Source organism: Marmota monax, unplaced genomic scaffold, assembly GCF_021218885.2.
Source record: "Marmota monax isolate L192 unplaced genomic scaffold, Marmota_monax_Labrador192_F-V1.1 WCK01_AAM20220418_F8-fsc00250, whole genome shotgun sequence".
Taxonomy (NCBI): domain Eukaryota; kingdom Metazoa; phylum Chordata; class Mammalia; order Rodentia; family Sciuridae; genus Marmota; species Marmota monax.
In genome coordinates, this window is record NW_026693876.1 from 2,123,497 (window position 1) to 2,147,552 (window position 24,056).

At 39.7% G+C, this 24,056-nt stretch overlaps 1 protein-coding gene across 1 annotated transcript in view; it reads right to left on the reverse strand.

Annotated features, from left to right (window-relative positions):
• The window catches only part of CUNH1orf21 (chromosome unknown C1orf21 homolog), a 96,354-nt gene extending 73,547 nt beyond the window's left edge, over nucleotides 1-22,807 (reverse strand). Inside the window, exon 1 of the mRNA XM_046462682.2 lies at nucleotides 22,692-22,807. Within this exon, the coding sequence (XP_046318638.1) occupies nucleotides 22,692-22,748 (57 nt within the window). The 5' untranslated portion in view covers nucleotides 22,749-22,807. The remainder of the gene's footprint in view (nucleotides 1-22,691) is intronic.
• Nucleotides 22,808-24,056: the final 1,249 nt, after the last annotated feature.

Below are 24,056 nucleotides of genomic sequence, written 5' to 3' on the forward strand. Positions count from 1 at the left end.
ACTGACTACCAAGAAAAGACAACAATTAAATTGAGTTCAGTGATTAGTGTTTGAATTAAGTGTTTAGAAGGAACAAAAATATGCATGAAGTACACACAAGATTTCTATGACATTTATGGACAATGATGAGTCTTTATTCAGTGAGTTAACTTTCACTGACATTAATAACTGATCCCTTATCATTCATCATTCACAGGTAGGGTGTCACTTGTATGTATCAGTCAGTTATGCTGTGATAACAAACATCTCCCAAACTCAATGGCAAAGGTCTATTTGTCAGTTATTTATGTGTGCATCAGGTCTGGAGTGGGGTGCTGCTCCACACCATGTCCTCACTCAGCGATGTAGACCAAAAGAGACCAGTTAATCCAGAACTTTGCTAGCCTCCATGGTAGGCAGAATGGAATTTGTAGAATTTTGCAGGAGATCTTGAGGTTTTCCATTAGATGTGACACATATTACACCTCCACTCTCATTCTGCTAGGTAAAGTAACTCAGGTAGTTCCCATGAGGACCTGGAGATTTAGAGTATCAGTGGCTGCCACACTGCATAAAGGAGCATTGCAGGAGTCTTCCACTGTAACTTAAGAAGTTAAAACACCTTGAGAAACATCCTGGGCCTGAGGGCTTCACTGTTTGGCTTCACCAAACATTTAAAGAAGAACTAACACCAGTCCTTCTCAAACTTTTCAAAAAATTTGAAACTCATTTCTAACGAATTCTGTAAGTCTAACATTACACTGATACTAAAGCCAGACAAAGATACCACACAAAAGTAAACTACAGACCAACATCCCTTACGAACACTGATGCAGAAATCCTCAACAGAGTATTAGTAAACTGAATTCAAGCCATATCGAAAAGGATCATACCCCAGAACCAAATTCAATTTACTCCTGGAAGGCAAGATTCCAGAAAATAAACTGTTAGAAGAACTTACTACAAAATTACAATAATCATCAGCATAGTGTAGTACTAACACAAAGACACCCAGAAACAGAATCAGTCGGACAGGACAGGAAAAAACCCTTGCATTTATGGCAAAGGGATTTTTGACAAAGGTGCCAAGACATTTCAATGAGGAAAAGGCAGTGTTTTCAATAAACTTTCTGTGAAAACTGGACATTCCCATGCAAAAGAATGAAGTTAGACCCTTACCTAACACCATTACAAAAATTAATTTCGCATGGATAAAAATCCTACATATAAAACTTAAAAGTGGTAAAACTCTCAGAAGACAGCCTAGGTGATGTTTTGACAATTTTAGATCGTTCAGGTATGACACCAAAGGTACAGGCAACAAAAGAAAAAATAGAAAAGTGGGACATCCGGAGAATTAAACATTTTTGCTAAGGAAAAAAAAAAAAACCCAATAAAGTAAAAGGCAAACTACAGAATGGAGAAAGATACTTAAGATCTATCTGATAAAGGGTTAATAACCAGAAGAGATCAAGAATTCTTAAAGACACAGCAACAAAATAAACAACTCGATTTGAAACTGGGTAAAGGGCTCAGCTGTACCTAACTCAAACATCAGACACAACAGAAGCCTCTCAACAGAAACTTAAATTTTCCTTTCATGCACAACAAAACTTGGGTGTGAAAATATAAAAAAATGAAAGTCCCCGTTAACTCATTTCTTGATAAGTTATGAGATTAGGTACAGAGAGGGGAAAGTAGGCTTTTTATTTGTTTTCCATTTTTTCACATAAAATGAGCACGCCATCAAGGTACTTTCTTGGGTTTTAAAATGTCACTCTAGTTGGCCTTTTCTCCATCTACCCCCTCTGCTGCCACCACCACCTTCAAATACTTACCTGCACAAGACTGATAGTGTCTGATTCCCCCCCACGGATTGGTAGGCAATAGACACAGAACTTTCATTCATTAGTAGTATTTATTTTTAAAACTAGAAAGGACTTCTGATGTTGGGGCAGGAGACTGCTGGTTGTCCCCAAAAATCTACTCCTCACTCATGCGGCAGGTGTCTATGACCACTGTGTGACACATTCTCTCCCAGTGGGGTGTGACCTGGTGATAGCATTTCTGGCCAGAGAGGTATGAATGGAGGTTGTGCGTCCCTTTATTTGATCATGCCTCTGAAGTGTGCTGATTGTGGCAGAGGAGAAAGATGGAAGGAACCTGAGTCCCTGAACTATGAAGCTTCCACAATTTTGACATATTATACATACGTGGAATATAACTTATTTTAATTAGGATCCCATTTTGGTGGCTCTACACATTGTACCTAACTCAAACATTCTGTATTCATATATAAACATACGAAAGTTATGTCCGATTCATTCTATTGTCTTTTTTATTCTCATCTCCCTCCCTTCCCTTCATTTCCCTTTGTTCAATCCACCAGAATGAACTTCTACCCTCTACCTTATTGTGTGCTAGCATCTGCATATCAGAGAGAATATTCAGTCTTTGGTTTTTTGACATTGGCTTATTTCACTTAGCATGATATTTTATTCTCCGGCTCCATCCATTTGCTGGCAAATGCCATAATTACTTCTTTTCTTATGGCTGAGTAATATTCTATTGTGTATATGTACCACATTTTCTTTATCCATTCATCTGCTGAAGGACACCTAGGTTGGTTCCATAGCTTAGCTATTGTGAATTGAGCTGCTGTAAACATTGATGTGGCTGTGTCACTGTATTATGATGATTTTAAGTTCTTTGGGTATACACTGAAGAGTGGGATAGCTGGATCAAATGGTGGTTACATTCCAAGTTTTCTGAGGAATCTCCATATTACTTTCCAGAGTGGTTGCACCAATTTAAAGTCTCACCAGCAATGTATGATTGTACGTTTCCTCCACAAGTGATATAATTTAATGCTAAGAATAACATCATTTTATGTTTCACTGGATGATCAACATGTCCTATTAATATAAATTATTTATTTAATCCTCTGTAGATTGTTGAGTCCAAAGTTAATGGGAAATTCTGAAGGTTTTGGTCAAGGAAACAACTAAACTAGGAGATGCTTGGAGTACATTTCCTCAAGTCACAGGAAGATGGCCAGGGAGTTGTAGTGCATCTGTATTTCCTTCTGAGAAGGGACAGTAAGGCTTCAGATATGACTGGAATTTGGTTCTGACGATGAAAATGACCAGCTTTCAGCCCACACAGACCAAAAAGCAGCAGTCTTACTCAACTAACACCAAGCCAGCCATGATGCCACGTTTGCTTTCAGGGAATTTTTTTCATGAGAGAGGAGAAAGCAAGTTTTAATTCACCATTTGCTTGGTATCCTCATTTGCTGTTTTAAATGACACTCAACAGGAATTGTGCTGTTGATGTATTTCATGCAGCTGATGGTGTAAGGAGTTGCAAAAGGGCTTGGAATTGTTTCAGAGAGCAAAAACACTTCTCCTCATTGGTTTGGGTGGGCTGGTAGAGCACTTGTCTAATACATGGGAGGCACTGGGTTTGATCCTCAGCACCACATAAAAATAAAGAAATAAAATAAAGGCATTGTGTCCATCTACAACTAAAAAATATTTTAAGAGGGGTGAGGGGGCTGGGGATGTAGCTCAGTGGTTACGTACCCCTAAGATTAATCCCTGGTACAATAAAAAAAAAAAAGTTCACTCTTATTTGAAATGAGGATTGCAATATAATTTCGGTTTTTTGCATGAACAAATAGCAGAAAAAAATCATAGTGGAACATTTATTTTTGAAGTTGTTCATGAAGCATTGCTTCTTGGTATACAACCTGGCTAAGTTGTAAGGATTAGGAAAAGCCAAAGATGGCCTCCTTTTACATGTGTTAACAATGGCATCCATTCATTCATCCCATGAATATTACTGCTTTTGATCACCTAGGGCAATAAACTACATACTGAAGAAAGGGCTGTTAACAGCTAGAAGTGGCCCAGAGCAAACAGGACTTCAAAGACAATGGTGGAAAAGGTTGCAAAGGAGAAGTACAGGGTTCCAGAGCCAAAATGAAATCTGTAGGGAAAGAGGGAATGGGGGCAGGGTCCAGGGGACAGTCAGGGGAGGGAACAGTGAGAGACAGGCTCTAGAGGGGATGGGGCTTGACTACAGATGGGTCAGAAGCTGCCTGGTGGACCCCAGAGACCAGAGAGGGGTCGTGTCCTCTGGCGATCACACAAGAACATTAGGAAACCACTGTGGGAAGGGCTTTCTGCAGAGAAGTAGCATAATCAACTATTAAAATACAGAAAGAAAAGATAACTTCAATAGCCAGGATAGTGCAAGGTGCATACAGAACTGGGCGGGATGAGTTGGGGGTCATCACTATTGCTCAGGATCCCTTCCCGCGATGGATGAAGATGTGAAGTGTCTAGACCAAGACCACACAGAGAGATGATGGCTGGGTGTCCCTGGTCTGACTTTTGGTCCAGTGTTTTATTTTATTTTTTTTCCCTAAATTAAAAACCATAACTGTCAAGTTGCAATCATAGCTCTTCCTACTTTGGTTCACATGTACACAATCTTAGGACTGACTCTGCTTCCCCTCCACTTTGAATTTAATGATGCTAACAGCAGCAATCATTTATTAGGCACTTGCCAGGTGTCCGGCGACTTGTTAGGTTCTCCTCGGGCCTAATCTTCATGACAGTCTTGTACGATAGATGTCACTCGACTGTTTTGCATTTGAAAATATTGACGCTCAGAACTATGTTTCGAACAGCCCAAGGTCACACAGGCAGTCAAGAGCGGATCAGGATCCAAAGCCATTTTCCTCTGACTCCAGACTTTGCTACCGCACCATGCCAACCCTATATTTTTATCATTAACAAATGCTAAACCTTGCTTTTTCTGAGGAAAATCAGAATGAAAAGCAAGAACTTTCTTTCTCTAAGTAAAAAAGTATGTATGTATATAAACATATATAAATATAAATTGCCTGAAAAGTTATATATATGTATATATAAAATCCACAAAGGTTAAGAATTGAGAAAATTCAGAAATAGATTTTAATTTTATTTTTAACTACCACATGAATAGCACAAATATTTCAACATTTTGCGGGGTAAATGCTGGCAATAACCCATGGCTGGGACAAGGGAAAAAAGTCCCCTTAGAATGATCTGATCTATAATCTCAACTGTAGGACACACTACTGACCCTCAAAAGGATGGGGCAGTGGGGAAAAAAAGAGAGAGAGAGAGAGATCAGTTCTGACTGACCTGTTCTTAACACCCCTCAAGCAAGAGGAATGGAAATTAAACTCAGCTTCCATATAGCAGACACTTCAAAAATTAGAAAGTATAAGAAAATAGGAGGAAAAAATCTGGCCTTAATGAGAAAGTGATGTAGCACTAAAGAAAAAGGAAAACTGGAAAGATCTTAGAAGCAATTGTAATTCCCCTGAAATAAACCTTGCACATCATGCAAAAAATATTCAGGAAACAGCTGTTATTCGTTCTTAGGGAGAGAGAGAAAAATATTCATATTAAGAAACAAGAAGAGGCCAGGAGGCGCTCACTCTATCACAGAAGTTAAGGTCATCACTGCCTGAAGTCAACACAAAAAGAGGGCTGGAGAATAAGAACTGAATACGAGAAACATAAGTGGAGAGTTGAAAAACATCAGAAGATGAAAGGAAGGTGAGGGAAGATGGTAGACACAGAAATCAGAGAGTGGAGATGTCTTGCAGGCAGGGAGAGTCCATCAGGGAAGAAGAATAGGGAAGAGTCAATTTTCACAAGATTTAATGCCAAAGTCAAATACAAAAAAAAAAAAATTGTGTTCTGTGTTGTAAGCAGAAAAACACACAAAGGCAAACAAAAGCATTGTTCAGTGTAAAACCAGATCTTTTTCAATTGGTGAAAATTACTAGTTTTCGTTTTTTCCCTTGTAGAAATGGACAGAGTAAACAAAAGAATGGGAAGGATTCGAGACCTGTGGGGAGGGAAAACAGCTGTATGCTCTCCAAGTCGCTTTTGTGTGCACCAGGAGTGCCCCAGTACCTTTCTACAAAAACCAGAGAATGTTGCCCCAAATCCCAGGGAAAGAAGAAAAGGAGAAAATCTCTTAATGGGGGCTACTGATACTGAAAGGCTTTAGGAGGTCAAGGGATCAATTTTCCATTTGGCAATATGTAAGCATGATCGTCAGTTCAGGGAAAGACAGCTGCTGATTTAAAAGAGCCACACAATAAAAAGAAAAGTCCTAAGTATTGGTCGTGATGGATTCTAATAGTGACAAAATCACTGAAACAAAAGTGACAGAAGAGAAATATAAGGGAAACCTCGGAAGAAAAACAAATGATAAAGATCCTCAAGATAAATTAAGGAAGTGTGGGCAAGGATGGTGAAAGTCAAAAGACAAAAAAAAAAATTCCTTATATTTTCCAAGTGGAGTAAAGACATTTGGTCCAAAGAGAAAGCAGCTATCAACATCAATATCATCATCTCCTTTATTGTCTTCATCGCTGTTGGCATCACTATTGTCAACAAAGCTGTTACTGATACAGTACTTATTAGGTGGCAGTTACCATTCTTTGGTGTTTTAATCCCCAAAATAAATCTATGTGATGGGGGCTATTGTGTCCATTGCACAGATGAGGAAACCGAGGCCCAAAGTGATAAAGTTATTTGCCCAAGGCTCAGAGCTAAGTCAGTGGGATTATAATTCAGCTTTTAACTGCTTCACTCTCCTCTTTCTCTATGGCTAGTTATGACCAGAAGAACAGGGCATGTATGGGACACATCTTCCTTTTAAAAATGACTTATTTTGTGGTGCTAGAGGTATAATCCAGAGTCCCATAACTGCTAGGCAAATCACTCTGCCCAGCCCCCTATTGATATTAAATATAATATTTAAAGCAATAATAATAGTTTTATAGCAACTACTATGTACAATGAACCTATTATGTGTCAGGCATTGCATTAAGCATTTGACATCAGTTTATTTAATTCTAACTGCTCTGTAAGTTGTTGCAGAGGTGAAGAATATGAAGGTGAAGATATTGTAAAGATACTATAGCTATTCAGATTCTTGCTCAGTGTCACTTAGACAACTGGCCAGTTGGAAAGTCATCATTTGAACCTGGGTCTATTTGACCCAGAAACATAGCCTCCTCCTCTAGTAGGCTACATCTCAGAGAGAGGCAGATGTTTGCACACTGAATGGCATTAAGGCAAACCAATATCAGGCTGTCTTTATTTTTAAAAAAGCTACAGGGACTGGTTTTGTCAAGATTACCAAGGACCTCCTGACAGCCACATTCCACAGACACTGGGCAGTCATCTGAGAGATCACTACTCTCTTGTCTTTAAGCTCCTCCCCCCACTGCTGTCTTCTCATCTTCCTCCCACCTGTTTGCCTGGCTCTTTTCATTTATTGAGCAGTTCAGTCCTAAACCATCTCCTATCTTTTGGCAAGCATTTCTCTTGTCATCCCATGATAATGATGATGGATTATTATACATCTCCATATTTTTGCCCTGACACACACACACACATGTTCAGGCATTTAACTGCCTGTTGAACACTCAAGGATCCAGGCACGGTGATGCACACCTGTTATCCCTATTCGGGAGGTTGAGGCAGAGAGATCTCAAGTTCAGGGCCAGCCTGGGCAATGCAGTGAGATCCTGCCTCAAAATAAAAAATAAAAAAGACTGTAGATGAGGTGATAGAGCACCCCTGGGCTCAATCCCCACCATTGGGGGGCGGTGGGGGAGACAAAAAACAAAACAACTTTAAAACTAGAAAAGAAACATATTAAGGGTTATTAAAATAGGTGACAATACATTTCACAGAATTAGTAATCAGAGCATGCAAAACATAAAATCGCCATGAAATATCATTTGTATTAAAAAATCTGTAGGAGTTTTTAAAGAAAGAAAATATCCATATTAGTGTTAAAATTGGCAGTCTCCATACACTGCTGCGTGGAAGACATAGGTAATGTATGTCAAAAACACTATAATTATTCATAACCATCAACCCAATGAGCTCAGTCCTGGAAACTTAAGGAAATAAATCAATGGAAGAAAATGGCTTTATTTGGGGTATGCTTACAGATGCATTATCTACTATATAATAACGAAAAACAGGAAACACAGTGATACTCAGCAGTAGAATAAAAGCTGAGGAAAATCAATTACAGTACTTTTGCACATCCATTAAAATTTAATATGATGACTATAAAGGAAAATAGAAAATGATGGAATGCTAAGAAAAAAACTGGAATGCAAAATTTAGGCTGGCTAGGACTACAGTTCCTGATCAAAGTTGGAAAGCATCTTACCAAAATGGAAAAAAAAAATGTGTTGTGATGGTACGTCTTTTAAATCAAATTTTAAGATGCAGTTGTCATGATATGAAATGAGACACAGGTTGAATACTGGCTCCAAACTTTATTAGCTGTCTGACTTCAGGCAAGAAGTTCAACTTCTCTGAATTTACCTTACTCACTGAAAATTGAAAAAGTGACATTTCTAATCCTCAGCACATTTGTTTAAGTTAGACTGAGATATAAAATAAACAGGCATACAGCATTTAGTACATACTTGGCACTGTTCTAAGCACTTCACAAATATTAGCTAGTAATTAAATAATATTTAATTAAGTAATATTTAATCACCATCAATAAATTTTAAGATGATGCACAAGGAGATTCTGGAATCTGGAGTAACCATAGCAGGATAATAACTTTTGACAGCTTTCCAAGGTCCATGGGGTAAAGTCTAGCAGTAATAGCAATTTGCCAACATTTATTGTGTTTGCTATGTGGCAAGCATTGCTCTTCACAATAGTTCTGTTATAAAGTAACTGTAACTGTGTCCTTAGGAACTCAGGTTCTGTCAACACTGTAGCATCTTTTATTATATGTAAAGGATGAAGCACAGGATCCCATGGTTCTCTGTACTGGTTTCCATGGAGCCTTAAGGCTGGAGGTAGATCTGCTAAATGAGAACATAAGGGGACCACTCCACCCAGAAGGCTCCCTGGGCACACTAAATTGGCTTAGGTGTGGTAGTACCATGTGTTCCCCCATTATACGGGTTGGCGTACTCCATGGAAACTGTGTGCTCCCTGGCTGGCATCCTGAAGGATGGGGCTGGGTATTCCTCATGATACCCAAAACCAAGGACAAAAACTGGAGATTAATGATTACTGGTTTCATGAGTGAATGGATGAAAGGATTAATGGGGTAGAGGCATTATCTTTCCCCAGGATCCCGATGTTTCCATTTGTAGCACGCAACTATACCAGTGTCAGACTTGCAAGACCTTGACTTTCGGGTGCTCCTTGAATTCTGTGGAACTATTAAATCAACAACTTCAAAGGTTACACTACTTTATATTGAATCTTTCTGTCTTCTCTTTAACCTGAGAAACTGTTAAGAACTCTGACCCCATAAAGAATGTTTTCCCTTTTAAAAACAGAATTTTTACTTTGGAGAAAGAAAAAAGAATTACTGAAACATTCTTAAATACACCAAAAGAAAAGATTCATTTGGTGGACGTGCTCTCTTCCTCTTTATCCTCAGATCAGTTCAGGGCTGAGGAACTATTATTAGAAAGCTCCGTTGAGGAGGATGCCTTGAAAAGGGAGATAAGATGTGGGACACCCTTGTGTTCAAAGCTAATTTGAATTATACAGGCTTCTGGGGTTACTGAGATATGCCAAACATTTAGCTAATTAGCAGGCTCTTGAGGCAAGAGGGCTGCCTAGAGGTAGACACAGTTTTTCCTCATTAGTGAGTGATCACAAACTGTATCTAAATATGCATTTCCACTCCTCTCTATAAATTCACTTAATTTGTTCTTTCTCAAATTCTGATAACATGAGCTAATTTAAACTTGAAAGTTAAAGATTAAGACTAGGGGTATTCCACCTTAAACACAACGATCCAACATCCACTGCCATATGAAGACACTTATATAGAGGAGTAAGATAAAATGTTACTATTATGATACTATATTTATACTTATGTTTGAAGATCTGAAATTGGAATTAATTGGAATCTTATTTTAAAAACTCTATGGATGATGTTCAACAAAACAGTAAAATAATACTTAACAAGCAGAGGTGCATGGAACCTTCTAGAAAGTTGAGGGCACATGATATGGAAACTAAGAAACAGAAATAGGAGGAATAATAACTATCTGTACTCAGTACTTAACTAAGTATCATAGTATACGACTGGGTATTTCACCAAAATCACCTAATTTGTTCCTTAAAACAATCCAGAAATGTCTAGCCGCCATCTGATTTTACAGACAAAGGATCATGATTCATGGAATTTAAAAGAACATCTGGTTAGAAAGCAGCTTGGCTAGGTTCAGTGCCAAAGCCTTCTTTTCTTCGGTTCACCATGTGTGTCAGCCAGTATCAGGGAAGATTTGATGAACAGCATAATTGATTTTGTCTCCTGAGATTATATGCCTTATGCCTTTTGTGTATCTGGTATACCTGGTACTTAAAAAAAGGTGTTTCCCCAGTACAGAAGTACAAAGGGATGTTTCTTTATCAGCGTTTGCTTTTTTCTTTTTTTGATAGTACTGGGGATTGGACCTAGGGGTTCACACATGTTGGGTAAGAGCTCTACCACTGAGCTACATCCAGGCCTTTTTTTATTTTGAAACTGGATCTTGATGTACTGCCTAGGCCGGCCTTGAACTTGCCATCCTCCTGCCTTAGCCTCTTGAGTAGCTGGAATTACAGGTGTGTATCACTGCAATGTGCTTATTAGCTTTTCTTTTAAAATAGAAATTAGATTAAAGAGCAAAGTCCAGGTTTTAGAAGTCAGTCAGCTTTCTCATGATGCCAATCCTGTAAAGTGGTCTCTATCCACCCACATATTTGAACAAGATGGTAACTGTACCTCCCATTCCCTGTGTTCCTCTGCAATGCAACTTTGCCACTCTGCCATCAAGAGGAGGAGTTTGGATTTCCACCCCCTTGAATTTGGGAGGCTCTATGACTGCTTTGACAATAGCCTCAAAAACAGGGCCACTGCCTGTAAGAAGACAGTTGTGAAGCGCCCTCAGAGACCACCACGCTGTGAAAAGCCCAAGCCACACAGAGAAGTCATAGGTGGACACTTGTCCTAGCTGAGCTCACGGCCAACATCAATTGCTAGCCCTGTGGGTGAGCTGTCTTGAACTTCTAGCCCAGCTGAGCCTACATCCTATTGCACGTGCAGAGACCCTAGCAGGAACTGTCTAGCTGACCTCTGTCCATCCATGGAAGCATGAGAAAATAAATAAGGCACTGTATTTTGCAGTAGTCAGTTATGCAACAACAGATCATCGGGACAGAGATGTTGATGAGGGTATCTTTCTTCCAAGGTGAAGCAACCATAGTTCTTTGAAGCAAGTAGGATCTTTTGGTCAGGGGTGTGTGCGTGGTAAAATACACTACATGGGGCCTGGGGTTGTGGCTCACTGGAAGAGTGCTCGCCTAGCACATGTGAGGTGCTGGGTTCGATCCTCAGCACCACATAAAAATAAATAAAATAAAGGCATTGTGTCTCAATGAATAGAAGGGTTATCTTCTAAAGTTGGTGGTTTTATTTCTATCTAGAAAACAATGTGGGTTTAAAGAGATATTAAGAGTTAGTGTACCATTAGGCTGTTAAATTAGTCAGCTTTTCATCACTGTGGAAAAAAAATGCCTGATAAGAACCACAGAGGAGGAAAAGTTTATTTGGGCTCAGTTTCAGAGTTTTCAGTCTGTGGTCAGCCAGCTCCACTGCTCTGGGCCCGGGGTGAGGCAGAACATCATGGTGGATGGGTGCGGCAGTTGTGAAGCACAGAGAGGGAGGGAGGGAAGAAGGGGCCAGAGACAGATATAGTATCCAAGGTCACAATCCTGATGACCTACTTCCTCCAGCCATGCCCTGCCTGCCTACCATTACCACTCAGTAGTCCATTTAGCTATCAATGGATTGATCCAGCAAATGGATTAATCCATTGATGAGGTCATAGCCCTATTCACTGCCTAAAAGCTCCACCTCTGAACCTTGCTGCATTGGGAATCATGCTTTCAAAGCATGAGCTTTTGGGGAGATGTTCCAGATCCAAACAATAATGGCTGTCAAATAATTCCCTTTTTTTTTCTTAATTTTTTTTCTTTTTTGTTTCTGTACTGGGGAACTCAGAGACATTGTACTGTTGAGCTGTATCTTTAGTCCTTTTTATGTTAAGACAGGGTCTCAAAAAAATTGCTGAGGGTCTCAATTAGTTGCTAAGGCTGGCCCTGAACTTGCGATCCTCCTGCCTCAGCCTCCCAAATTGCTGGGATCATAGGCATGCATCACTGTGCCTGGGAAAATTCTCATTTTCTAAAGCAAAAAAAAAAAAAAATCACCTAGTACCTGACTAGCATCAGAATGCTGATGGCATAATTTTTTTTTTTTTTTTTTTTTTTTAGTACCTGCCAAGTTCTATCCAAGCTGACAAGAAATTTCAGCACTAATGATCCCAAGAAAAAGACTGGTTTCTCTCACATAGTAATATGCATTTAACACTCACCTATATTTTCTCATAGCTTGGTTTCTCATTCCTTTTCATCACTGAGTAATAGTCCCTTATATGGCTGTACACACTTTGTCTACTCATCCCTGAAGGACATATTGGTTGCTTCCCATTTGGGGTGATTATACATAAAGTTGTTACCAACAGTCACATGAAGGTTTCTATATGGTCACAGGTTTTCAAATCAGTTGGAAAAACACCCTTGGAACATGACTGCTAGACATATGATATGACCATATTTAGCTTTGGAAGGAATTAAGATCTATTTTTGTTTAGGAAATATTGTATTTTCTATGTATATTAGGTATAAAAACATAAATGGTGATTAAGAGATGTATGACTGATTTTGTTTTTATTCACTTCTGCATTTCTCCAAGAATGGCTTAAAGTAATTCACGCAAGTAGAATGTTTATTTAAAAAAAAAAAGGAAAAGTTAATTTTAAAAATGCAATTAAACAACAGGAGGAAATGAAATAAATACACTAGCTACGCCTAGTTGACTTTGGCTCACTGGATGGACGGCTCCTGGCAGCTCAGAGCCTTTGATATGAGCTTAAACACTGTGTGTGTTAAGATGTCACTCTGGAGCACTTGACTGGAATGAGATTTCCCTTCTTTTTATCTATAGCTGCTGTTCCCTGCCATGCTTTTCAGGCTCAGCATGTCTCTGACTCTGGAGAAGTCAAAGAACCCTTGTTAGTCGGACCAGAATCTTGTCAGTCCTGCTGGGCCCCGTCCTAATGATGAGCCTTCTACTTTGCATTTGAGATGAACCCCAACCTCATATCCAGTTCCCATCACAATACTCTTGACTTGTTTCCAGTCGAAGTATCCTTAACTGTAAAAATCCATAAAAGAAGTATTTATTTGAAATTAGGCAAATCCCCAAATTTTTCAGTTATGAGCACAAGTTTGTCAGTAAATGAGAATCTGTGGGGTAGCATCTCACACGACAGGATCCAAAAAAAAGAGTCAGTTCATTAAGTTTTGGAAAATATATTATCAGTATCAATAGTTTCACTTTTCAAAGAAGAAAGAAATCCGGCGTCTACTATCATACAGAGCACCGAGTAAATAAATTCAATTAGTCCTATCCTGAATGTGAGGCAGGCAGGAGCAACGGCACCTTAATATATCTATTATATTGTTGACAAGCTAAACAATACATCTTCATGTCTCCAAAGAAGATGCATGAATTTTTCATGGCTGGTTATTTATTTCCTTCTTTTCTGAATGACAGCTATAGAATCATCTTCAGAATCATCAAGAACCCCTGAAAATCATGAGGCTCCTGATTCCTGCACCTCTTTTAACAATGGGTATTATTTGTTCACAAATGACGCCCAGAGGGACAATGACCAAGTCCAGGCCCTTGAAAACATTATGGCTTCTTTCGAAACTCTCTCCTCCAGGGCATAAATTATTAATTCTGGGTGAAGCTATCTTCTCTCACAGAGTTTGCCAACAGATGCATGAAACTTATATGCTTTGGTTTTACTTTTAGTATCCCATAGATGATAAGGCAGAAATTTGAACAACCTGCAGAAAAGACACCCAGCCATGTCTAATACTGGTGTCCCAGCCTCAGGTGTCACTCATTTCCCTCATTCCACTGTTGTATCTGGGCCACTGAGCAAAAAATGCCCAGGTTTTAATAATATTCAGATCCAACTTCGAAGATGACCATGTGGATCAAACAGAATCAGGCCTTGATGAAAGTTCTTTCCACGTTCTATTTAAATGTCAGGGTTCCACTCTTGAAGAAGAGTGCAGAAATCTTAATCTAAAGTATTGCTTGTGTTTGTGAATTTCCAGAACTGAGCAAGAAAAGTTTCAAGGGACAAGTTAGAGGCTATCATTTATTGGGCAGGAGGAGGTCAAGAACAAATAGGTCCAAGAACTTTTAGATGAACCTTGTTTTCGTCAGTTTTTTCACTGCTGTGACTAAAGGGTCTGACCAGAACAACTGTAGAGGGGGAAAAGTTTATGTGAAGGCTCACAGTTTCAGAGGTCTTAGTCCACAGAAGGCCAGTTCCATTTCTCAGGGTTTGAGATGAGTCGGAACATCACGGAGGAGTGTGGGGCAGGCCGAGGGAAGCAGCTCACATCATAGTGGTCAAGAAGTACAGAGAGAGACTCCACTCTCCAGATATAAAATACATACCCCATAGTCATGGCCCACTTCCCATCTCCTCCAGCCACACCCTACCACTTCAGTCACTGCCATCAGGGATTAATTCACTGATGAGGCTAAGGCTGTAACCCAGTCATTTCTCTTCCAAACTTTCCTGCATTGTCTCATATGTGAGCTTTCGGGGGACACCACATCTAAACCATAACAGACCTTGTATCCAAGGAAAGCATGTTTAAAAGCAATCACTCTTGTAACAATGCTGGGAAAGGGAAGTCATTATCACACCCTCAATCTTTTAATCAGAGCTGCAGAGGCCTGTTCTATTTATTCTGTAGTTACAAATGCTGCAGACTACTGGTAAACCCGAAATCAGTATGCTGACAAGAAAGAAAAAAAAGCGACATCAACCTGCCAAATAAACACTTCACAGTATATCCTGTCAGTCTCCCGAACCACTCGTCATTCATGCCGCGGCTCAAACTTTTCCTTCTGCTTGAAATCCCTTCCCAACTTCATCTGTCAATCAAAACCTGGTTTCCTTCACGGCACAGTGAAAAGGCAACCTTCTGATTTTCCTCAGATCTCCCAGTTGGCACCCACCATTCCATTCTGGTTCTCCCGAGACTTCATCAGGGCCTCTATTTGCTGTGTGTGTCCATCTCATCTAGATTTTCCGGAGTTACCCCTGTCCTAGGTCAATCCTTACACTCCTTTCAGTGCCCTCACAAAGCCACACTGGTAGTGAGAACAGAGTACAATGAAATAGGGACTTGTTCAAGAGAGATATGGCACTGGGATCCTAACAAACACTGTTCACCTGCATTTGGTCAGTTCAGTGTAAATAGGGGTAAGAGAAAAAGTCATTTGAGATAGGATTTGTCATGCTCTGCTACCCCCTCCTTTTTGGATGACTGTAGAAGTTTCTTCAAAAACCACCTTTAAGCGGCTGGGGATGTAGCTTAGTGGTAGAGTGCTTGCCTAGCATGCATGAGGCTCTGGGTTTGATCCCTAGCACTGCAAAACCAAACCAAACCAAACAAACAAAACACCCTTGCGTCATTGATTTCTGCGTATGTTAAGCTGAGAAACACTTTAACATTGCCATTTCTTCATGGGAGACTGAAGTCCACTATGATGCCACAGCTCTTTGTTCAAGGAAGAAGGGTCAATGCTTACTTAAAACCAGAAGTATGCCGTGCCCTGACTGTGTTTCTGTTAAAAAATACCAACAGAATACCAAACTAATCCAGGTGTCCTCTTAACCAGTAATAACAACAATCATTTTAATCTGTGTTGGGCTTTATGCGTACAAAGCACTTTTGTATGCACTATTATCCTTGTAACATTCTGTTCCTGAATCAGGAACTTTGCTTCTGTCCCACACTTGAAATTTAGAAGGCTGATTCAACAAATCCCTTGTCCTTAGAGAATTAAACACTACTCCTGCTCTAAAACAAATTGCCACGTGCCAGAATAATATCTAAGACCTGGAATGTGCTTGGCTCAAGTAACACAAAAACGCAGGGTAGCTGGAGAAAGGAAGTCTTTCAAGACAGATGAAGAGGTGCCACTCTTCCCGCCTGTTCCTTCTACACACAACAAACATCATGGAGGAGAAGTGTTGAGAGCCACAGCCAAAGGGGCCCCAGCAAACTTCCAGCTGCCAGCAAACTTCCAGCTGCTGGCTGATGATTGGCTCACAGCGGCCCCAGCAACATCTAGCTGATTGGCTCCTCTGCAGTGATGCTCATTGGGCTGTTTCCCTGCCCTTTCAGACCACGGAGCTGCTCATTGGGGGACTTTTTTGGCTCCGCCCACATGACCCAGCCAATCGGCCTCAAGAGCAGGAGGATTGTGGGAGGTGGGGAGAAGCTTGTGGGGGAGAGAGAGAGGCTTGTGGAAAGCCGGTGGTGGCAGTTGAGGCTCTGAGGGTTTTTCCTGAGAGGCTGTTTTGTTTGGCGTGTGTGGTTCTAAAAATAAAGTTAGTTTCTTTTGACAAGTGGCTCCTGATTGTGCCCAGCCAGACTGCGGCAGAGAAGGACACTGCCAATGCCCTCCGCTCACGTGAGCCGCTCAACTCGTAAGACACTAAAACGCTCAGGGAGATAGCATCTGGGATCCTGATGCTGTTTCTCCAATTTCTTGGATGAACTTCAGGCTGATGTCAAAGCCTAAGAGAACAGGGAAGGAGACCCAAGAGATCCTATGGGATGACTCTGGCACTAAAATGATATTTATGTTCTACCAAAGGGTGTATCCTGTCTCTTTCAGACACCCAGAACCCCTCTCCATCTTCACTCTGCTTTGGGGAACTCCCTGGTCCTCTAGAGGCCCCCAAACCAGGAAGTACCCCCCTCAAGTACAAAGCCCACTCCCAACAACTCACCCACCCTAACCTGATCTCAAATCCAATCCATACCTGGAAGGAGAGAAGAGAAAAAAGAAGAGGTGCTCCACATACCAGGACATTTTGTTTGCTAATACCAGCTTCACTCTTGTCGGTTTATTTTACCTTATTCTCAAAAGTGCTGCATGTTTTTAAATGGCCTGGGAAATTGGGATGATGCAAAGTCATAGTCTTTTGCATTATTTGATTTCTAAAAATAATTACTTGACTTTGCATTTGAGGACAAGCATACAAAGGTAAATAGTCTTTTCTAAGATCTGCAGAACAATCTTTAAATAGAAATGTCAATTTGCTACTATATTAGTTGCTCTAAGAATCACAGAAAAAATAAAGACGGTAGTATTTGTTAAAGAGAGGTCAAATGGACTCTTATAGAGTTCCTAATTATGAGAACGCCTATATGGGAATGTATGTATCTGATTCATTAACAAAACGTTTTATCAGTGACTAAAAGTTTACAACCTTCATTCATGTACCTTTTATTCCTCCCAAGGTATACTTTGATGATGACAGTGATACAGTGACTGTGGGCTTGAGCACCTAGCTTTCCTATTGACTACCACTTACTGAATGGAATTGCAGAACATTCTCTGGTTTGTTTCAGACTGTCAATCAATTTGGTGCTTTGGAGAATAGGAGCTCCTCCTTAATTACAGGGGACTGCTTTACCCACAGCATGTTCTATGGGTCAGGGCTGCTTCCTAGTTTCACTGACTGATGCCACTGCTTGGAGGAGGAGGCTCTGATGGGTTGCTAGAGCATTCTGTCTCATCAAAGATGTTTCCTAATTTCCAAGTCTTCATGTCTGCAGCCGGATATCCTGATATTTATTAGAAATTGGATGCACTGGAGATAGGTATGGAAGCTCTCACAAACTCACCAGGCCCAGGGGTAAAAGGCCCCCTGGTTCTGAATCTAGTACCAATGGCGAGAAAATGTCCAAATACTTAAAGATTCCAAAGTAGTCCAAATTGGAATTTCTATGCTATCCCCCTTTTAATAAATCAATTTAAAATGAGAATTAAAACATTAAGTGTAAGGATAGATATCCCCTTGACCACACACTCAATTCTTTCTCATTTCCTCCTTCCCAGCACAATACCCTAATAAAAATAACATTACAATAGCCAACAATGGCATTTTCTATGCTGTGCTAATATCTTATTTAATTTTCACAACTTCCCGTTAAAGTGGGTCCAATTATTATCTCCATTTTGCAGAGTAGGAAACACAGCCTCAGTGTACTTCAGTGCCTCATCAACTGACGAACCCATTACTGATAGATCCACCCAGGTTTTGTCTTTGAATCTCTATAGAGATATGGATACTCATGAAAAATGCACAGTGTTGCTGTTTTATTTAATTAAACAATCTTAGCAGGATATGAGGGCAAACGCCTGTAATCGGATGACTTGGGAGGCTGATGCAGGAATATAAAAAACCTGAGCTCCTTAGTGAGACCCCTGTTTCAAAATAAAAAGGGGTGACGATGAAGTTCAGTAATAGGACTAAGTCCCAGGTATCAAAAAAAAAAAAAAAGACAAAAGCCACAACAACAATAAGCCCTCCCCCCCCACACACAAAAACACCTTAAATGACATCATGCTAAAAATATCAATTCTACAATTTGCAGAACATTTCCATAATAGTTTGTATGGTTCTCATTTTTTAATAATTATTTCCTAGTATGGTGTGCTGTACTATTGTCCTACTGACAGGCATGATGGTTATTATTATTTTTCACGGATAAACAATGTGTAGTGAATGTCCTGAGTGAGCCTCCTCAGGTACCTGGGTAAGTGCTTGAGTGCAGAGCAAGATGTGGAAGTGCTGGGTGAGGCCATGCATGTTTAAACTTTCATAGATACTGCTAAACTGCCCTCCGTGATGTTTACCACCAGTATGCAAATACATATTTTCCTATAACCATGCCAAAATTTGATATCATCAAATGTCAAGTCATTGCCAATCTAATGGGTGAAGAATGGGATTGTGTATTAATTTTCATTTCCCTGATTACCATTAAAGTTGTATTAGGTAACACCACCCACACAATTAAACAAGACAGTGAGTTAAAGATGGGTAACACAAAAAAAGATACAAGCACATGCAACATATTTTATTTAAAAATACACAGATGTGCATTTCTTATCTAATCTCTTGATATAGGAACCAGGTTTCTCCTTTCAGTAAAGAACCACTCCACATTGGGCTTCACATTAGCCATAGCCATAATGCACATCCGAGAGTCCCTAGTTTGGTTTCTTAAGTGAAGTGAGAATGTAAAGACCTTGTGAAATAGTCCGAGTTTAATCTAATTTAACAGGAAGCTTTTAGTAACTTGCCTTCATCAAGACTTTCCAAAGCATTCAATTTAATTTTCACTGAAACAGCTCTTTCCACACTTGTGTTTCATTGGTTTGCATATATTTAACTAAATTACATAATTACAATGACATTCAACCAGTAGAAACGGATTTGGGAACCAGCACATCAGTTCTTGGAAAACACAAAATTAACTGTGGGAACAAGAGCAGCGAGGTGTTCCTGAGAGCAGCCCCCCAGCCGTCCAGTTGAGCATGGCTTGGGCAGGGGTTTGTATCTTCAGAGAAAGATGCATGGCGGTGCACACCCGTAAAGGCTGCGACAGGAGGATCCCAAGTTTGAGGGCAGCTTCAACAAATTAGTGAGGTCCCAAGCACCTTAGCAAGATCTTGTCTCAAAATAAAAACTAAAAAGGACTAGGGATGTAGCTCAGTGGTAAAGCAACCCTGGCTTCAATTCCAAGTATGAAGAAAAAAATAAAAGAGCTGGGCATGGTAGCATATGCCTGAGGCAGGAATATCACAAGTTCAAAGCCAGCCTCAGCAACTTAGAGAGGTCCCAAGCAACTTAGCAAGACCCAGTCTCAAAATAAATAAAAAGGGATGGGGATGTGGCTCAGTGGTTAAGTGCCCCGGGTTCAGTCCCCAGTATGGGGGACAAGGCACTGTACTAGTGATGAAGATGTGTTTTCATATGCTATCCTCCACATTTTCTACTGTGAATCAACTGCTCATTCACCCATTTTTCTAATGGATTGCCTTTTTCCTAATTATTTACAAGTGTACTTCAAAGTCTCAGATATTAATTCACTGCCTTACAGCCATTGTAAATATTTTCTTCCAGGCTCTTACCTACCAATTAACTACTTTTTGCAGTCATCCTATTTTACAAAAGTCTCCAGTTTGATGTCACAAAAGAAAAAGTGTTTTCTCGACAGCTTTTGTGTTCTCTGTCTTGTTTGGTGAAACTTCCCTTTGCTAAGATGTTAAACATAATCTTCCACATTTTCTTCTAATACTTTTAATAATTGTGTTATCTCCCAGGTTCCAGATGTGGAACTTGAAGTTGAGAAGTTTTAGATATCTGGCCAAAATTATAAACCATGGCAAAGCTACGGTCCATATTGAGATCTATGTATGTATAATCTTCAAAGCCAGTGCTACTATTTCAGACCACCTTCCTTAAGAAGGAATTAAAGTCTCAGAGAAGCAAAATATAATATATGGATGTTAAGCAGTGATGAAAATTGGAACAAATGCAAATCTTGGAATTGAGAGTGCATAAATGATTGACATATAAATGATTCATCATTAGTCTCAGACAACCAGCATAATCTCCTCCAGCCACAGAAACAGTGGTCACAGGGCCAAAGTGACTGGAGGTCTTAGGCAACTATGAAGTAACAACTAGGTGCTACACACTGTTAGGTGCTGGACATTTAACTATAAACCAAAATGAAACAGTTTTACCCTCATGAGCTTACGTTCTAAAAGAGGAATATACATTAAGCAAATTACTCAGAGGTATTCCAAAACAGCTGTGTTGAGTACTGTAGAGGAAAACACAAATATAGTCAGGGAGACTAAAGGAGAACTAGCATAGCTAGTGAGGTCTAGAGGTTTCTCTCAGAAGTGATACTTATTAGCCTGTGGTTTCAACGATAAGTAAGAGTGACCCAGGCCAGTTATGTATGGTGGTGCACGCCTATAATCCCAGCAACTTGGGAGGCTGAGGCAGGAGAACCACAAGTTTGAGGCCAGCCTCAGCAACTTAGCAATACTTTCAACAATTTAGCAAGAAATTGTTTCAAAATTTAAAAAATATATAATAAAATAAAAAGGACTGGGATGTAGCTTAGTGGTAAAGTAACCCTGGGTTCTACCTCCAGTTTAAAAAATAAAGTCTGATAATAATAATTTCTACTATTTAGTTACTGTTACCTTTCCCTGGGTTTTAATGTTGATAGTAAAATATATCCTCATTGTAGGCATGAATCTCTGTCACTAAGTGATACTTTAAGATCAAAATCTCTCTCTCACACACACACACACACACACGATCCAAATCACATTTATGAATCAACATTTTATTATCGAGAGTGTTTTCACTTTTAAAAAAGATCTAATATTCAAGCCGGGCGTGGTGGCGCACACCTGTAATCCCAGTGACTCTAGAGGCTGAGGCAAGTGGATCAAGAGTTCAAAACCAGCCTCAGCAACTTATCGAGGCACTTAGCAACTCAGTGAGACCCTGTTTCTAAATAAAATACAAAAAAGGGCTAGGGATGTGACTCAGTGCCCCTGGGTTCAATCCCCAGAGCAAAAAAAAAAAAAGATCTAATATTTACTTGTTGATACTTTAGTTCTCATGCTATAGCTCATGCATTCAGAAGAGAATAAAGATAAAACAAATAGCCTCTAATATTCACTAGAATATCAAGGAAAATGATAACCTTAAACAATCATTGTGCATTGGTTACTATCTGGCCAACTCCCTCTGCTATAACAGAAATCAAAAGATGAAAACTGCACATAATAGAAAGAGGAGTTCAAGTGAAGTGGAAATACTTTACGATATTGCAGGCTTCTTAAAAATACGTTCACTCAATCATGAAAGGAAACAATTCAAGAATAAAATATACATAAAAAGCTGTTTGGCACCAATACAACTGAATAAATGTAGATTCTCAGTTATTTGTAACCTCTTTTAAGAAATCATCTAATAAGACAGTCAGCTAAATATTTTTATAGAGATGGAATATTAAGGTATATATTGATTCATATGGAAAAAAAAAAGTTCCTAACTTCCTATTTCCTATCATTACCATTTCCTGCTAACTAACTCAAAACCCACATACCTTTAACACTGTGAGTGGGGGGCACTGACCCTGGGTGGAGACCCCCCCTAGAAGTACATTATTTTCCCTTGAAAGGCAACTTTATCAATGGCATTACACGCTCAGAATACGGAAACTTTACCATTCACCTTGACCTGGATAAGAGTTAAAAAGGGGGGAGGGGTAGAAAAAGCCCCAAGTGAACCAAACCTCCTCCCATAAATCTCAATCCTGCACCATCCCCCCCCACCTTTAAATTTAGAACTTTAAAACATGAATAAGTGCACTGCATTTTCCGGGGTGCACTCCCATCAAGATTAAAGAAGGGTTTATTCAGACAAACAGGATACAGGAGTAATGGTGCAGCTTCCAGGCAGGCTATAAATAACCACAGCACTTTCAAGAAACCCAGAGCCAGTGTGTGAGTTGCAGCTGAAACATGCAGTGTGGATCCTATTACAATGGTATCACCAAAATTCATTGTCAAAGGAGAAATTCGATTCTTACCAAGTTTTCTTGGTTCCTGGCTGCTATTTTCTGCTCCTCTTCTGCCCCATTTTTCATGTATTTGACCTCTTCCACTGGTTTGATCCTATACTCATCTGAGTGCCAAAAAAAGAAAACACATCTTGTAATTTTTCCCACAATGATGGAAAAGTGTCAGTTAGAAAAGCCCAGTGCGTGATTTGTTAGACCCTTTCCCCTGCGGCTGTTTTATATGTGGTTCATTTGGAACAATCTAGAAGAGGCTTAACCGGGGTCTTGGATCCGGTCCTTTTAGGAGGTGTTTTTCTCTGTTGACTGGAGAAAGCTCAGCTAATGACAGTCTGACTGCTTGGCTCCTTTCAGAGAGAGTAAGTGGTGAGTGGAAACAGGTTATTCTGTCTACTTGGACTATTTGGAACCCACACATACCGAGACACCTCACACAATGCCCCAAGAAGACTCGAGAGAATGATCTTATTTTCCCCCAAGAAAATATTAGTCCAAAATGCCTATAGCAGCAATTTTCAGCAGTACATCTGGACCTTAATTTCTCTTTTGGAAAAACCTAAAGCATTGTTTAAAACAAAAGAGTTTGGATGATGAACAAAATAGACCTTAACAATTGGGAACAGAAATGTTCTATGATCCTTATATTGAATTTGAGCATGTGACATTATTTCATTTCTTTATTATTCATTTGATACGCTTCAGGGCTGGGGATGTAGTTTAGTGGTAGAGTGCTCGCCTAGCATGTGTGAGGCCCTGGATTCAATCCATAGTACTACAAAAACAAAAACAAACAAATAATACACCCCACATATATACTTTCATTTCATCTCTGTAAAGTCATATATGTGAAAAGCTGCAGTATTTATCACATAGATCTATCACTTAAGGGTAGAAAGTAGAGAAGGGAATGGATGGGACCAAGACTTTGCTATAGCCAGAGAGGGGACACCAATCCCAGATCAATACCCATTACAGAACAAACTCAGGAAAGCCCACAGCTAATGAACTTCTCTAAGCAGAGGGTTGGTGACAACAGCGATGACATATTCATCAGATTCCCGTCAACAGGAAATGACTGGAACATCCTAAGTTCAAAAATAGGTGTGACTTTGAGTCATCTTTAATCCAATTTGTGGGGGAAAATTCACACAAAGTAAGGCATTAGGAAATTTCATCACATACACACTGACGACTGCATAGCATATGGTAAGAAGCAATGTCTAACTATGATAGACAGCTATCATAGAGCATTATCATAGATCATTGAGAGTTTGGGCTTTTGTTTAAAAAGTTGGAATGTATTATTGTCTGATTATTTGGCTACAACAACTATATTCTTACATAATGCCTTGCGTTAGGATTTCTAATGCCAATTTC